This window comes from Chiloscyllium plagiosum, chromosome 19 (genome assembly GCF_004010195.1).
Source record: "Chiloscyllium plagiosum isolate BGI_BamShark_2017 chromosome 19, ASM401019v2, whole genome shotgun sequence".
Classification (NCBI taxonomy): Eukaryota; Metazoa; Chordata; class Chondrichthyes; order Orectolobiformes; family Hemiscylliidae; genus Chiloscyllium; species Chiloscyllium plagiosum.
Window position 1 is genome coordinate 56,504,087 of NC_057728.1, and position 15,808 is coordinate 56,519,894.

Here is a 15,808-nt window from a genome sequence, read left to right on the forward strand (position 1 = left end):
CAATAACTGATCTATTGTGAACAAGTAGCAATGGAGTGAACATTTCTTGGGTTTTCCAGCAATTCGGATAATCTGAAATTCGGATAATTGATGTTTGGTTAATCGAGGTTGTACTGTAATGTTTTCTATACTCAGTGCATTTCAACTTATCAGTTTAAATTTCATTCATGGGAGGTGGGCTAGGCCAGCATTTATTTCCCATCCCTAGTTACTCACAGTTAATAATCAGTGTCGGTCTGGAGTCACATTTAGGCCAGCTCAGGTAAGGATGGCAGTTATCCAAATGTGTTGACATTTGACAATGATTTCATGGTCAGTATTAGACTCTTAATTCTAGATTTTTATTGGGTTTAAGTTTTACCATCAGCCATGGTGGGATTCATACTATGGCCCCCAGAACATTACCTGAGTCTCTGTGCTAACAGTCAAATACCACTAGGCTACCGCCTCCCTGCATATACTGACATATGTTATTTGCACACTACCACTTTGCTTTTGCTGTAACTCTAATATCTGATTTACTTAAAGTATTCTCCTCCAGAAGTAATTATTTAGTTACTATTTCACTGTACCCAAATCCTAAAATTTGGAGCTTGCTTTGAATCTGTGTGCATAATAAACATTGAATTCTGCGTGTGTGATTGTGACTGGGTCAGGTATAGCCATTTCCAATTGGTCTGAGTTGGTCACAATATTGTAGAACAATACAGTGGGAGAGGTGAAGAGACTCAGCCATGCAAATGGACAAGAAAACAATGATAAAATTGTACCAAACACTGAGACAGTCCCTCTTCTACAAGTATCGCAAAAATGAAATTTCTTCTATAATAAACACAGAAATTCACATAGCTCAACTTAATTTGGCTAACTTTTAAATGTTCCTTCAAATTATAGCAAGTAACCATACAGAAGCAATGTGCAGCTTCAGCATCATTCTAGCAGTAACTTCAGACTCTGGATCTAGGAACTGAAAAACAGGAGAGTGTTAATCAACCTAGGCGAAAGTGGGTACTGTAGATGCTGGAGATTAGAGGGAAGAAAGTGAGGACTGCAGATGCTGGAGATCAGAGCTGAAAAATGTGTTGCTGGAAAAGCACAGCAGGTCAGGCAGCATCAAAGGAGCAGGAGAATCGAAGTTTTGGGCATAAGCTCTTTTTCAGGAATTCCAGCAACACATTCTTCAGCTGCTGGAGATTAGAGTCAAGATTAGAGTAGTGCTGGAAAAGCACAGCAGGCCAGGCAGCATCCGAGGAGCAGGAAAATCGATGTTTCGGGCAAAAGCTCTTCACCAGGAAAGCCCTTCCTGCTCTGTTAATTAACCTGTCAAGCCTGTTCTATGTGAACATTACTGATCTGCACTTCAACCCTATTTACTTGCCTTTGTTCGATGCCCCTTGGTACACGAAGCTGTTAAAAACTTATATCAATCTCTGCCGTATCAGTTCCATGAGGGGGACAGCATCAACTGGTTTTAGGACAGCACCAAAATTTATACTTAACAGGTGTTCTGCAGCTCAGACTGGATCTTTCCCTGACACTTAGGCTATGCAGGTAAAGAAGGACTTCCTGATTTCACTCCAAAATAGTCTGGCTCTCATTTTAAGATTCTGTAGTTTCTTCTGGGGTCCCACATCAAACAATTTCCTTTTACCTACTACAATCTTTACATTGTCTTAGTTATTACAATTAATAATTTTGTAATTTTTCCTTCCCTCTTATCTAACAAAATCATGACTGTTTGAAGTGAGCGCTATTAATGAAAAATGAATGAAATTTATCTTTAAGAAACTTTTTGTTACATCGAAAAATTCTTGTTAAGATATAAAGAAATGTTTCATTAATTCACAGCAGGAGTTAACTCAGAACATTCAGCAGTGTTACCTGCTCCATTCAGATACATATGAAGCAACCATGGTATTGTTTCTGTTTAATGTCAGAGTGGCAAGGGGAATATTAGGAGGGCAGGGGAAAGAGAAGTAGTGATAGCACTGTTGGAAGTGGAAGAAATGGTGAGAAGTCAGCAAATAAGCACATGCACACAAAAAAGGTAGACTGCCTGGGAATATCAGGAAAAGATTGAATTGAGCTGCATGTTATCTGTAAACATATAGGAGGCAGCTCAAGGAAGCAGCGCTGAGGACAGAAAATACAGCGAAAACATACGTATTTATTGTGAGGATTTTAATATATTTTGTAGACTGCTTAAACCTCCCTATTGTAAAGTATATGAATGCATGTCAAGTACTTTTTAGGAACAAATGTGTCTATTGCTTTTGCTAATTCCCAACTGCTCTTGATAACCGTTAGACACCAGCTTTACTGATCATCAATTCGTGGTTGGTTTTTGAAACCAGCCTCTGTGCTCCCTTTCCTATCCTACATCATCTCAGAATTACAAAGTTGTGGGGTCAGGTTCCACTCCATAAATATGAATCTAAATACCAATAAAAGTCTCTTTTGGATGACAGATTTCATTGTTACATGTTTTCTGCATTTCAATAAATTTGTCAGAAAAATTGCAGAAAAACAAATCTAGGTTGACACTACCAACTCAGTGTAACGGAATGCTATAACATCAGAGGTACCTTCTTTTCAATGACATATTAAGCAGAGGCCCATCTCAGGTATAAGTGAAAATTCCCACAGTACTATTTTGAAAGATCTGGAGAGATGTCTCTGTTCTCTTGGACAGCATTGATCACTCAACCAACATCATAATTAAATGCTCATTGTCACATTGCTGATTGTACTTATGATATGCAAATTAGCTGCTGCCTTTCCTGTGTTACAAGTGACCAAAAAGTACTGCATCAGCAATAAAGTGATCTGTGACATCCTGAGGTCATGAACCTTGTCATATAAATGCACATCTTTAATCATTCCTCCATGGACAGCCTCAGTGTGAAGGCATGCGAAGTGAAGGTTGTGTGTTAAGCGCGGCCATTCTTCTGTTGCTTAGCCCAATACACGCTGTTGATTGATCTACCCTACCCATGCTGTAATATATGACTGGATAAACATACAATCCTCTGTTCTCTCTATAATCCAGAATGCTTTCCTTTACATCAACAACTTTCAAATTTAGATTTGTACAGATTTTTCAAGGGCTCTTAAAGCAATTTTTCCGGACAGCAAGACAGAGCAATAAATATGAAAGGGTGCGTGAGGGGGAAGAAAAAAAGACAGGCTTTTTGTAAAAGGTAATGGTAGCAGACAAGACACTGACCTCTAAAGACTTACTTGCAATAATTAGCACCATGGCTGCTTTGGCTTTCAATGTTAAGTCTCACCTTTACTTTGGGCAGGAGAAATGTCGAGGTAGATGGCTGGTTCAGACACTGCAGTGCACTCTATTTGAATTCATGGAGTAAACAAGTACCATTATAACACAACCTGACCTGCTGAGTATTTCTAGCATATTCTGATTATCTTAATCCCTTATTTGGTTTGGTTCTTACGATTTGGAAAAGCTGTCAGCTTGACTTCCTTAAATCTTAACTACTCCTGAAACAAATTTCTGAATATTAATCTCTCCCTGTAATTTGAATCATTGTAACTTATTCTCCAGATTCAGCTTACCTAGTTGATCTGTGTAATCTGTGTGTACTGCATATGCTGGTTCAGCTAATAAGTTGCAATACTGTAACTTAATTTCATGACTAAATATCAGACAAACAAGGCTGGGTTTGCATAGGTCTGTAAAATATTCCTGCGGATGTCATGTTTGAGTGAGTATTCACTGTTAGAACAAGACGGTAGGAAATCTGCACATTTTTGGGAATTTTTAAGAAATTGAAATAAAACCAGCTGTGAGCCAGTTACATGTAGAAATAGGGTGATACTGCCAATAATACATATCTCTTATATTGGCTACATGATCTATTTACTAATTGTGTATGTAATGCACGGACAGGTGATTCTTAATTACATTTAAAGCAATTTAGTTGGCAGCCATTTAAGTGTTAGTGGAGTTACGCTCCTTTTTAATAGTAATTTGTCTAGTCCATCTCATTACTGTCTACATCAGGGAAATGGCCCTCAAATTGCTACTGTAAATAATTATCCATTTCCTTAAAAGCATTATTAAAACGCTCTTTACGGGCAGCACTTTTACATTTTGAGTACTAAATAGTATGACGATTTAGATGCAGGAATCCATGATTACTAATCCATCTGAAAAGGGGTCTTTCAACCAATAAAAGTTTGAAAGATAGGACAGATGTAAAGAAGATGTTTCACTTAAGGAAGAATCCCAAGTTAGGAGTCATAAATGTGAGATGGTTATTAACCAGATCTAATAAGAATACCAGTAGATAGTTAACTGCTTAGTGGTGTGAGTGTGAAATTTGCTACCACATGGAGTGCTGAATGCAAACAGCATCATAAGGGGAACAAAACCAAGTAGATGAAAGGGAATGAAATAGATGGACACCGAGACAGGGTTAAATGAAGTAGAGTGGGAGCTAGCACTTGAGGAACATCAAAATTAATGTTGACTTGCTGAGTCAAGAGGCTTGATTCAATGTCTGTCAATCACCTCTCCAGAAGTCCTGCTGGCAAAAAGGTCTGTTTTCTCAATATTACTGAACAATCCAGAAAAAATAGTTACTTACAGCTTAATAGCTACGTAGTTGCCATTTAAAAGAAGGATGAGTTCACAAAGAAAAACACCTACTGTTCTCGAACTGAGATAAGACACATTGTATTGAGTCTTTCCCGTTTCAACACATTCAACAAGTTTTCCCTGGAGGAGCCTTTGTAGACAGTTCCAAGGAAGTTGCACAAGTACGGCCTTGAAGAATGCAACATTAGGTTGTTGAGATCCACAACAGGGAAGTTCCTATAGCTGAAATAAGAAGTACAGTGTAATTATTAGATCTTCCTTCGAACAGATGGATTCTGATTCGTAAAGTTCCTGTTTACTCTAAAGGTCAAATGATAACATTTATGCAACATCTTTAATTTGCTATCTAGCAGTCTGCTTTATTGAGTGCTGGGGAGTTCAACAGCCTTTAAAGGTCAAACTTCAGTCTCAATTAACATTCAAACAACTTTCTTCCTTCCCCATGAGGTGCGTTTTAACCTTTTGTTACTGGTGATTAGACAGTAGCAGCAGTGAGGAGCTACAGTGGAAACCTAAGACAGATCCCAAATGGAAAGCAGTAGAACACTGCTGGAGGTCAGGGACTCATGGCAGCCAGATGTGCTCCAGCTGAGAGGGCTATAGTACTATTTTGAGTGCTTTTTAGATTATTTGATAAGTGATGAGTTGTGCACACATATGAGCACTGCAGTTAATAGAACACACCTTGAATGATCAAAACTAAGAATAAAGAAGTTTGAGAAGGTGATTGGACAGTGGGCTCAAGACTATAAAAAGGTTCAACAGGATAATCATATAATTTTGAGAGTATGGATTTCAAACTAGTGGTGTATGGGTAATGGTTAGTTTTGTAAAGTGTTTGTAAAAGAAAAAGGTCAAAGAGTCCTTTCTAGTAACAGTGACCTAACCAAGCATGAGACGGAGAGCAGGTCACTGTAAATCCCTGGAGAGGATTCCAATTGGTGAGTTTTGAGAAGATTTGTAGCTCAGGTTGAGGTTCTGGATGTAGGTTTGCTTGCTGAATTGGAAGGTTCATTTTCAAACATTTTGTCACCATATTAAGTAACATTTTCAGTGAGCCTCTGGACAAAGTTTTGTCTGGAGGCTCACTGAAGATGTTATCTAGTATGGTGACGAAAAGTCTGAAAATGAATCTTCCAGTTCAGCGAGCAAACCTACATCCAGGATTTCAATCGAAGATTGTTAATAATGTTGGACTTATGACAGAAGGAGCAAACATTAAAAGGCATTAGCTTGCTTTGGGTTTGAATAATGAAGGATTTATTTTAGTTTAGAAAAACTCAGAGATTTAAATCTATTAGGGCAGTTATCAGTAGGATACCTATCGAGTCAGAAGCAAAAATAGTTTCTCTAGGCAGTATGGAACAAATGAAAGACAGCTCAGTTACCTTGGTACAAAGGCGAGCTTGTGGAACTTCCAGACTAGGAGTACTTGATTAGAAATGAACAGATTATTAAAAGACTGAGACAGCATAAGCTTTCAGTTTCATGAGTATTTACGTAAGACAATTTCATAGTTCAGAGGACAGAGCTGCAGAGAAGTAGTTAAATCAAACTTGATAATTTCTTTGGATTTGAAATGCTATAAAGTGATGGTGTTGGGGAATAGAGTTATAGAGTTGTACAGCATGCAAACAGACCCTCAGTCCAATTCGTCCATGCTGACCAGATATCCTAAATTAATCTAGTTCCGTTTGACAGCACTTGGCCCATATCCCTGTAAACCCTTCCTATTCATATACCCATCCAGATACATTTTTAAATATTGCAATTGTACCAGCCTTCACCACTTCCTCTGGCAGCTTATTCTATATATGCACTCCCCTCTATGTGAAAAAGTTGCCCCTTAGGTCCCTTTTATATTTTTCCCCTCTCACCCTAAACCTATGCCCTTTAGTTCTGGACTCTCCCACCCCAGGGTAAATACCTTGGCTATTCACCCTATCCATGCCCCTCATGATTTTATAAACTGCATAAAAGTCATCCCTCAGCCTCTGACACTCCAGGGAAAATAGTCTCAGATGATTCAGCATCTCCCCATAGCTCAAATCCTCCAGTCTTAGCAACATCCTTGTAAATCTTTTCTGCACTTGTTCAAATTTGACAACATTTTTCCTGTAGCAGGGAGCCCAGAATTGAATGTAGTATTCCAAAAGTGGCCTGACCAATGTCCTGTACAACTGCAATATGCTATCCCAACTGCTATACTCAATGCACTGACCAACAAAAGCAAGTTTACCATACACCTCCTTAATAATCTGTCTATGTGTAAACTCAACACTTAACAAATCCCTCTCCATCCAAGCCCTTAACACTATGGCAGTCCAAGTCCATGTTTGGAAAATTAAAATTGCCTGCCATTACAACCCTATCATGCTTTCAAATAGCTGAGATTTTCTTAGAAATTTGCTTCTCAACTTGGGGGGGGGGCATAGTACAATCCCAATAAGGTGATCATCTCTTTCTTATTTCTCAGTTCCACCCAAATAACTTCACTGGATATGCTCCCAGGAATATCCTCCTTAATTACAGCCGTGATATTATCCCGAACCAAGAGTGCCACTTCCTCCTCCTCTCTTGACCCTGTTTCTATCCTTCCAGTAGCATCTATACCCTGGAACATTATGCTGCCAGTGCTGCCCTTCCCCGAGCCACATTTCTGTAATAGCTATGATATCCCAATCCCATGTTCCCAAACACGCCTTGAGTTCATCTGCCTTACCTGTCAGGCTTCTTGCACTGAAATAAATGCAGTTTAAATCATCAGTCTTACATCGTTCTCTGCTTTGCTCTTGCCCGCTTTGATAAATTCTTGATCTCGTAAGGAATTAAGGGCTACGGGGAGAGTGCGAGTAAGTGGAGTTGAAATGCCTATCAGCCGTGATTAAATGGCGGAGTGGACTCGATGGCCTTACTTCCACTCCTATGTCTTGTGGACTATTTGATGTGATCCTCTTCCCAATTGTATCAACCTCAGACTTATCTCTTTTCTCACCATCTCTTTGGGATGAATTTCTTTTTGCTGTGTGTTTTAAGATCTTTCAAACTGTGTGCTTTATTTGTATTTCTTGGTTTGTTTTATTTTATCTTTTCCCCTTTATGTAATGAACATCTATTTTACTGTTAAAAAAATCTGCAGTCTTGTGTGCCAATGTTTCAGTGAATGCCCACCACATTAAATTGAAACAAAATCATGTTATATTTCTATCCGGGATTTTTAATTGTTCAGTACTGATATAAACTGGGATTATATTAGGCCATAAATATAAAGTAGTCACAAATAAGTACAATAGAGAGTTCAACAGAAACTTTTTCATCCAGAGAGTGGCGAGAATGTGGAATCTATTATCAGAAGAACAATTTAGGTAAATAGTATAACTATCAGAAAGGTTCAGTGGGACCAAATGGTTTCGTTCTGTGCTGGAATACTTTGTAATGCAAAGTTGAAAACCATTTGAAAAATTAGCTATATTTTCTTAAGTACCATTTGTGGCAGTATTTTTCTAAGCAATGGGATTTCTTCTAAAGGTCAACTATCAAGTAGAGTGGAATGTGAGAGGTAAAGCATTTTACATTTACATGATTCAATGTGCCCATCATTTGGGTTTTTTTAAAAACTTGATGAAGAGCAACTTAACTAGAACTAACATCAAAATGAAGTTCACAAGTATATGGAACGCACAGCATTCTGAGAAGACTCATCGGAAGGAGTCCTATATATTTAACAATTTACTACATCTTCAAAGCTCCTCTGTGGACATGCGATGTAATGAGCAAAATCATAGTCATCAGCTGTGAGTATTCCATCAGTTCAAGGTTAACTATAGGACACTGCACCAATGATCATGAGTGAAAGTACATCAGAAATGCATTGTTAATCTGTGTGCTTTTTTAGTTACTTTTCAGTCACTGTGCAGCCTGAAACTGAAATGGTTCAGCAATGTGGCAAGTTTGACAGGAAGTTTCACACATTCATTATTGTATCATCAAAAACTGAAACAATAAGTGGTAAAGTTAATTAAGTGGCTCCCTTTCTGTAAAATTGATGAAAATAAATGCAGTTTTGCAGCTTAGTACAACTTAAGCATTTAAAAATTTAAATGTTTGGAAAGAGCAGCTTCAGAGAATCTGCATCTGGTCAAACTGTATCTAAGAGAGTAAAGGGAGAAGATTGACAGTTGGTCTCCTTCAAAAATAGGGTAACTTTGGTCTGGTTTTTTTTGTATTCTGTAGAATCACCACAGAAGTAAGACATTTCGAAAAAGCATTCATGCAAATATCTGTGTACTTTACAAAAAGAGTGGACACTGAGCAGGATCAGGATGATCGGGTGTAGGTGAAGGCACAAAGCTGATGGCTGGTGATAAGCATGTTTTTGAAAACACAAACAAGTAGTGGGGGCCTCAGTAGGTAGTAAATAAGAAAACTTGAATTGTTGAGGAAGGTCGATCTTCTATTGGGCAAGGAAGGGGCAACACAGAATAAATTTGAACCGTGAAACAAACTCATGCTGGCAGATATGACAAGCGTATAATATTGATCTTTGTAATAAGGAACACCCTCTCCTCCAATTCAAATTCTTGGAAGACAATAAAAGATTTAAAGTGAGAGGAGAGAGAGAGAAAGAGACACACAGATTTAAGGACAGAATTTCATAGCTTCAAAGCTAGATAGAAGATGGTGTAGTCATCAATGCAGAAGCAATTATAAGCAGGGATGCTGGAAAGGCCAGATCTGATGAAGTGGAGAGATCTCTGTTACAGGAATGGAACAGGTAAAAGAGATTGAGAGGAATTTGAAAACAAGGATGAGTATTTTAGATTGAGGAGTTTCTTGACCAGGAATCAATAGATGTCAACAAATATAAGCATGGCTGCGACACAACACTTGATATAAGCTGCAGAGCTCTGGATGAGTTCAAGGTTATGGAGGCCAGTCAGGAGAGCACTGGAATAGTCAAATCAAGAGGTTACAAAAACACAGATGAGGGTTTCAGATAAGCCTAGGCTGGCTGACTCAGGCAATGTCATGGAGGTGGAAGCAGATAGTTTTGGTGATGGTTATGAACATGATTAGAAGCTATGGCGAAGTCAGATAAGACACCAAAGGTGAAACAGTCTGGTTCAGGGATGGAATCATTGGCTAGAGAATGGAGTTTGTGATGACAACCAAAGCTGATAGCTTTAATCTTCCTAATATTTAACTGGATGAAATGAGCAACAGTGAACAATTTGAGACGTAGCACTGAGTCAAAGTATATTTGAAATCTGAAGCAATCTTTTTCCAAATTGTGTCGCTAACTCTAGCACATAAGTAAAACAAAGCTTACAAAATGATAAAGAAATATAAAGCAGGTACACTCAGGAACTGAGCAACATACCATAAGCTAACAATGTACTTACGTTGCCACTCCCAGTGGCCACTGATAAACATCCTCCTCATTTACCCAAGGGCTGTCATACACCAGAAAAATCAAATCAATAAATCCTCCGTGTTTTTTGAGGTAGGGTTCAATCCAGCCATTTTCACACTGCTCATTGCCAAGGAGAACTACAGCGACATGTTGAAGTTTGTGTGTCTGGAGGAGTGTCTGTACATAATGCAACCACTGGGTGGCAAACTTGATCTTTCCTTCTTCCCTGCCATTTAGCACAAGCACCACATTCTCAGTATCTAGTGGGATATTTCCAGGGACTGCTGAAGGACCAGTGTAGAAACTGAAGAAAAATAAAGTAAAAAGAAACAAAAATAAAATTAAATAAGCAAAACAGCATATCCCTTCCTATTGTACTGTTGAAAATTGCTTACAGCAAGAGATCAATTTAACAATTAGGAAAAGTATTCACATTTCATTATCAATCTGGGGCAATGTACTGTTCAACAAATTATGAAATCATTAAGCACTGAGGAAAAATCGATTAAAGAGTTCGCTGAATAATCCTTCCCTGCTCTATGTCATAACCCTGTTTTAACTTTCCTATTCCAGGATACTAATTCCCTTTTAAAAGTTGCTATTGGATTTATTTCTGTTACCTCTTAAATCATAACTCCCTGGGCTAATAAAAAAACTCTTCATCTCCTCTTGGGTTCTTTTGTGGCCGATTTTAATCCATATCCTCTATTACCAGCCCTATTATTACAGGAAAAACGTTCTCTGCAAAACACCACATAATCTTGAACACCACTACCATATCCCTCCTCATCATTCCCTTCCCCAAGGAGGATTCAAGTAATAATTTAATTAACTTGTGACAAGAACTAAATTATTTTTATTATTATAAAGTATGTTAGGTACAAAAATATTTATCTACTTCCCCAAGAATATGCTAAATTCTGAAAAGTCATCCTGTAACTCCAAACCCATTTAGCATTTCACCACAGTGTTAACAATGCTTAAAATAATTCTCAATTACATGGATGGAGTGAAAGATAGGAATTTAAAGAACATGAAGCAAGGTGGAAAGAGAGAAGTAGTTTAACATAACACACTTTCAAACAATGCAATCTAGATTTTTGAGCAAAAATGTAAGTATCTTTCCTGCTACTGACAGCAAGATAATTTATAATTCCCTGAATTAGTTCTAAATCTCTTTTTGACAACAGGAATTAGATTTATTGTTCAAAGTTCCCTGGCAGTATTACATTTTATTACAGATTTTTAATAGCTGAATACAGGTCCACTGCCTATCTCCTTCCTGCCTTCTATTCACTATCCATAAACTAAAACCATTGCGTGTTATTGAATAAGTCGTCACTACAAAGTACAAATGTGGTGTAAAATTAATAACTTTTGGTATGGCATAGATTAAGGCATTAGGAAAGACAATATTGAAAGTTAGTCCCTAACTATAGCTTCAAATTTGCTTTGGGTAAAATTCACTCCATTATGCAGAACAAGATCCAGTTCATGTGATAGTAAAGTTTACCTAAAATGTAAATTTCCAGCCTTCAGTTGCCCTTCTCTCCAGTGAGCTGTCACATCATTTGGTGTAAGCTGGCCACCAAGTATATGCTGCCAGAGATAAAGCCCTATTTTAATGAGGAAGAGTTTAGAGCTGTAGAACTGAAAGCCAGGTATTATGCAACAGTGTCAGCACCAGGCATATAAACCATTGACTTCAGAAAGACATTCTTAAATGACATTATTGTTTCTACGGATACAAAAGTGATGTATAAATATTGGCAAATTCTTAAAATAGGACTTGTACCTTATTCCAATCCTCTATGGTACAAACTCTTAAGTATAAGAAGAAACTTCAACAGTTAACTTTTCTTTAAGTCAGTATGTTGATGATTTTGAATAGTGATGGTATCAGATTAATGCAGTGGGTTCATAAGCACTGAGAACTGGATCAAGAATCCCTTCTAGCCATCAGAGTCCAAAAACAAGCAATTTAATCAGAACCCAGGGAACCATACATTTGTCCTTTAAATGTACCATATAACTCAGAATCCTTCAAAATATGATTTGTTTTCTTGGCAATTCTTTTGCATTCAGAGGTGCACAGTACTGCTTGGGTTTATCCTGTCGATACTGGATAGTTCCAGATTCCTTGCCAAGACAATCTTTTGTCAGCTTTCATAGTGAAGATTTCACAGTAGCATTGGACAGCGTCATCATCATAATCCAACTGTACCTTCATTTGACATTCCTCTGCCTGTACTTGCAGTTAGGTTTGTTGTGTAGTGCTCAAGAGCTGAATTTGATCCATTTTTATCTCACTAAGCCAGGGCTGAACTAGAATCCTTGTAGTGTGGATACAAGCCATTTGGCCCAACAAGTCCACAGTGACCTTCCGAACAGTAACCCATACCTCTACCTTATTACTCTACATTTCCCCTGCCTAATCCACCAAACCTATATGTCCCTGAACACCATGAGCAATTTTTGCATAGCCATTCACCTAACTTGCACATCTTTGGACTGTAGGAAGAAACTGGAATACCCAGAGGAAACCCAGGCAGACACAGGGAGAATGTGCAAACTCCACACAGACAGTTGCCAAGGCTGGAATCGAACCCGGGTCCCTGACGCTGTGAGGCAGCAGTGCTAACCACTGAGCCACAGTGCTGTCCATTTTAATTTTTTTTAGTAGTATCCCCAATACCATTTCAACTGAGGTGTACTCCTGGTTAGACCCCACTTGAAATGCTGTGAGAACCTCAGGCAGGATATGCTGGTCTTGGACAAAGTACAATTTAAGTTTAAAAGAATGATATTTATTCTTCAGGGTTCATGTTATGAGAAGAGGCTTTGCAAATTAGGTCTGATTTCTCTAGAATTTAGAATGTTAAGTGGCAATCTGATTGAAGTCTTCAAGATATTAACAGGAAAAGACGGTAGGTAAAGACAAATTATGACCACTGGTTGGAGAATCTAGAACTTGGGGCATAGTCTAAAAATTATGGCCAGGCCGTTCAGGAGAGATGTTAGGAAACACTTTTATACAAAAAAGGAGGCAGAAATTTGAAACTCTCTTCTACAAACAACAGTTGATGCTAGATCAGATGTTAATTTTAAAGTTGAGATAGGCTTTTGTTAAGCAAAGACATTAGGGGACATATGCCAAAGTCAGGTATATGAAGTTAGGCCACAGATCAGCAATAATCTTACTGAGTGATGGAATAGGCTTAAGGGGCTGAATGGCCTACTCCTGGTCCTATTAGTTAACATAAAATGGATTAAGAATTTGACCAAGAACTGTTTGGTAAGCACACCTCAGCAACTCACAAGATGAGCTTGTAGAGGCCATTGGGGAGCATCAGATGTATTTTCAAACAGACAGAGGAGGGCAGAATATTTATAATTCTAAACAGTCCCACAGGCTGGTAATATACTGAATGAGGTTGGAGGCTTCCCATATCTCTGCTTTGTGTCACATAATCAGCAAAAGCTTGAATCAGAGGAAGGAGAGGTGAGACAACCTGGAGTGCAAATTCAATTTCCCCACCAAACATCCTGTCCCTCCTACACTGTTAGGAAAGGAATTCCAGGATTCTGATTCAGCAACAGTGAAGAGATGGAGATATAGTTCCAAGTCAGATCAGCATCGGCTTGAGAGGAACTTTAGCAGTGCTTCTATATGTCTACTGCCCTTGTACTTCCAGGTGGTAGGTGGTAAAAGGGTATGGATTAAAAGGGTGAAGAGTTTGAAAACCCTTGGTGAGTTGATGCAGTTCATTTCAAAGGTAGTACACAATACTGCCACTGTAATGGAGGAAGTGAATATAGAAGGTGATGGATGGGGTACAAACAGGCTGTTTGCCCTGAATGGTATTAAGCTTCTATGAGCCATTCCCATCTAACCAAGTGGAGAGTGTTTCATCACATTCCTGACTTTTACCTTGTAGATGATAGACAGGCTGTGGTGGCTGTGGGTGAATAATCTATTGCATAATTCACAGCCTCTGACAGCCACAGAACTTAGATGGCTTGTCCAGTTCTGAAAGATCACTGGACCCCAGGCATTGGCTCTGCTTTCTCTCCACAGACGTTGACAGACCTGCTGAGTTTTTCCAGCAATTTCTGTCTTTGTTTCTGATTTCCAGCATTCGCAGTTCTTTGTTTTTTTTTAGTTCAGTTAAGTTTCCGGTCAATGGTATGTTGACATATAAATAAAGGCAGGATTTAAGATGAAATATAGAACATATAGAATAAAAAAGGGCTTTCCATTGCCATTCTTGCAATATGTTTGCAGATGTAGGCGTGTACTGTGCCTTTAAGAGAGAGTGGAAGCTGGCACGAACCTAGAGAGGCACAGAGTGTGCTGAAAAATTTTAAATGGTAAATTTGGTTGTGAAACAAATAACTGGAGCTGTGTTGCTATGATACACAACAAATTCGAATTTGGCCAATCAATTTAAATGATGCCCCAAGATACCAAAATCCAATCGAATTTGAAGTTCAATGTTTTGGTGACATCAAACCAATGAGACTGTCCAATGTTTTGGGGTATATAAAATTAGGTATTGTGAACAGTTAGCTAGAGTGGCAAAGAACACCAACAAAGATATGGCCTGCACAGCCTCTCTCTGAAAGATATCTTTTCATATAAAATTTGTGAAGCAGAACACCGAAAAATAGACCCAGGGAAGTATAGACGAAGATACCAAGGGAACAGCGACAACTGGCTGGTTTTGAAATTTGATTGCTATTTATAAAGTTTATCGGGGGAGGGGGAGGGGGTTTATCAGATCAATATATTGTTGTGGAGTGGGAGGTAGATAAATTGATCATACAAAGGAGGATTACCGTGTAGATAGTTGCTGTTTAATGTTATTATGTTTCTCGGAGTTAAAGAATAAATTGTTAAATTTTTTTCTTTGCATAGAGGGATTTTTGTAGTTCTTTGTCACTCATACTTTAACAGATTATAAGGCGAGGTGAGCTTTTCTGTGGGTCTGGTTCAAATTAGCAGAAGGGTTTACCCAGTGTTGTAACAGTTTGAGGGCTCACGTCTGTGATTTGAACAGGTTTAGACGGATCCAGTCTGAGATTTGGATAGATTTGGGGTGTGAAAATAACGCCCAGCAGATTTAAACACTTGCCGGTTAGTGTCCTAGATCTTTAATTTTGGTTACTTGTGGTTGGTTAAATTAAAAGTCAGAGAAATGGCTCTTAAAATTACTAAAGAGGTTCTGGGGTTTGAAGATGATTCCCAAAATTGCCAAGAAAGTTTAGAAAGAAAAGAAAAGACCATACTCTTAGAATTAGCAAAGGGGTTAGAATTGGGTTTAACCAAGGACAAAAGTAAAGCTGAAATTGTAAGGGAATTAGTCAAACATTTAGGTGTGTCAGAGAAATAGACAAGTTCAGTAGAGTTAGAAAAACTTACATTACAATTGAGAAAAATGGAGTTAGAAGATAAACAAAGAGAGAGAGAGAGGAAAGAGGGACAGACAAAGGGAAAGAGAGAGAGAGAGAAGAGAGAGAGAGGATAAAGAAAAAGAGAGAAGGTTCTTAGCTGAGCAAAGAGAGACAGAAAAGAGAGGAAAAAGAACAAGACCGTTCTCAGCTGAGCAAAGGGAGAGAAGAAAGATAGAGAGAAAAAGAGAGTTAATTTGAACTTGAGAAGTTGTGACTTAATCAACAAAGTCAAGTTAACAGGATGGAGATTAAAACAGAAGGTAGTGATCTTTACAAATATATCAAAACTCTGCCACATTTTGAAGAGAAAGATGTCA

At 38.3% G+C, this 15,808-nt stretch overlaps 1 protein-coding gene across 3 annotated transcripts in view; it reads right to left on the reverse strand.

Moving 5' to 3' along the window:
• rxylt1 (ribitol xylosyltransferase 1) overlaps positions 1–15,808 on the reverse strand; it is a 32,178-nt gene that overhangs the window by 9,700 nt on the left and 6,670 nt on the right. Inside the window, exons 2-4 of one of the 3 annotated variants that reach the window (XM_043709967.1) lie at positions 11,551–11,636; positions 10,027–10,341; positions 4,676–4,846 (exon numbers count right to left, since the gene is read on the reverse strand). In XM_043709967.1, coding sequence (XP_043565902.1) covers positions 4,676–4,846; positions 10,027–10,341; positions 11,551–11,636 — 572 coding nt within the window. Of the gene's footprint in view, positions 1–4,675; positions 4,847–10,026; positions 10,342–11,550; positions 11,654–15,808 lie in introns of all 3 variants that reach the window. The other 2 variants (XM_043709966.1, XM_043709968.1) reach the window with 2 other exon arrangements.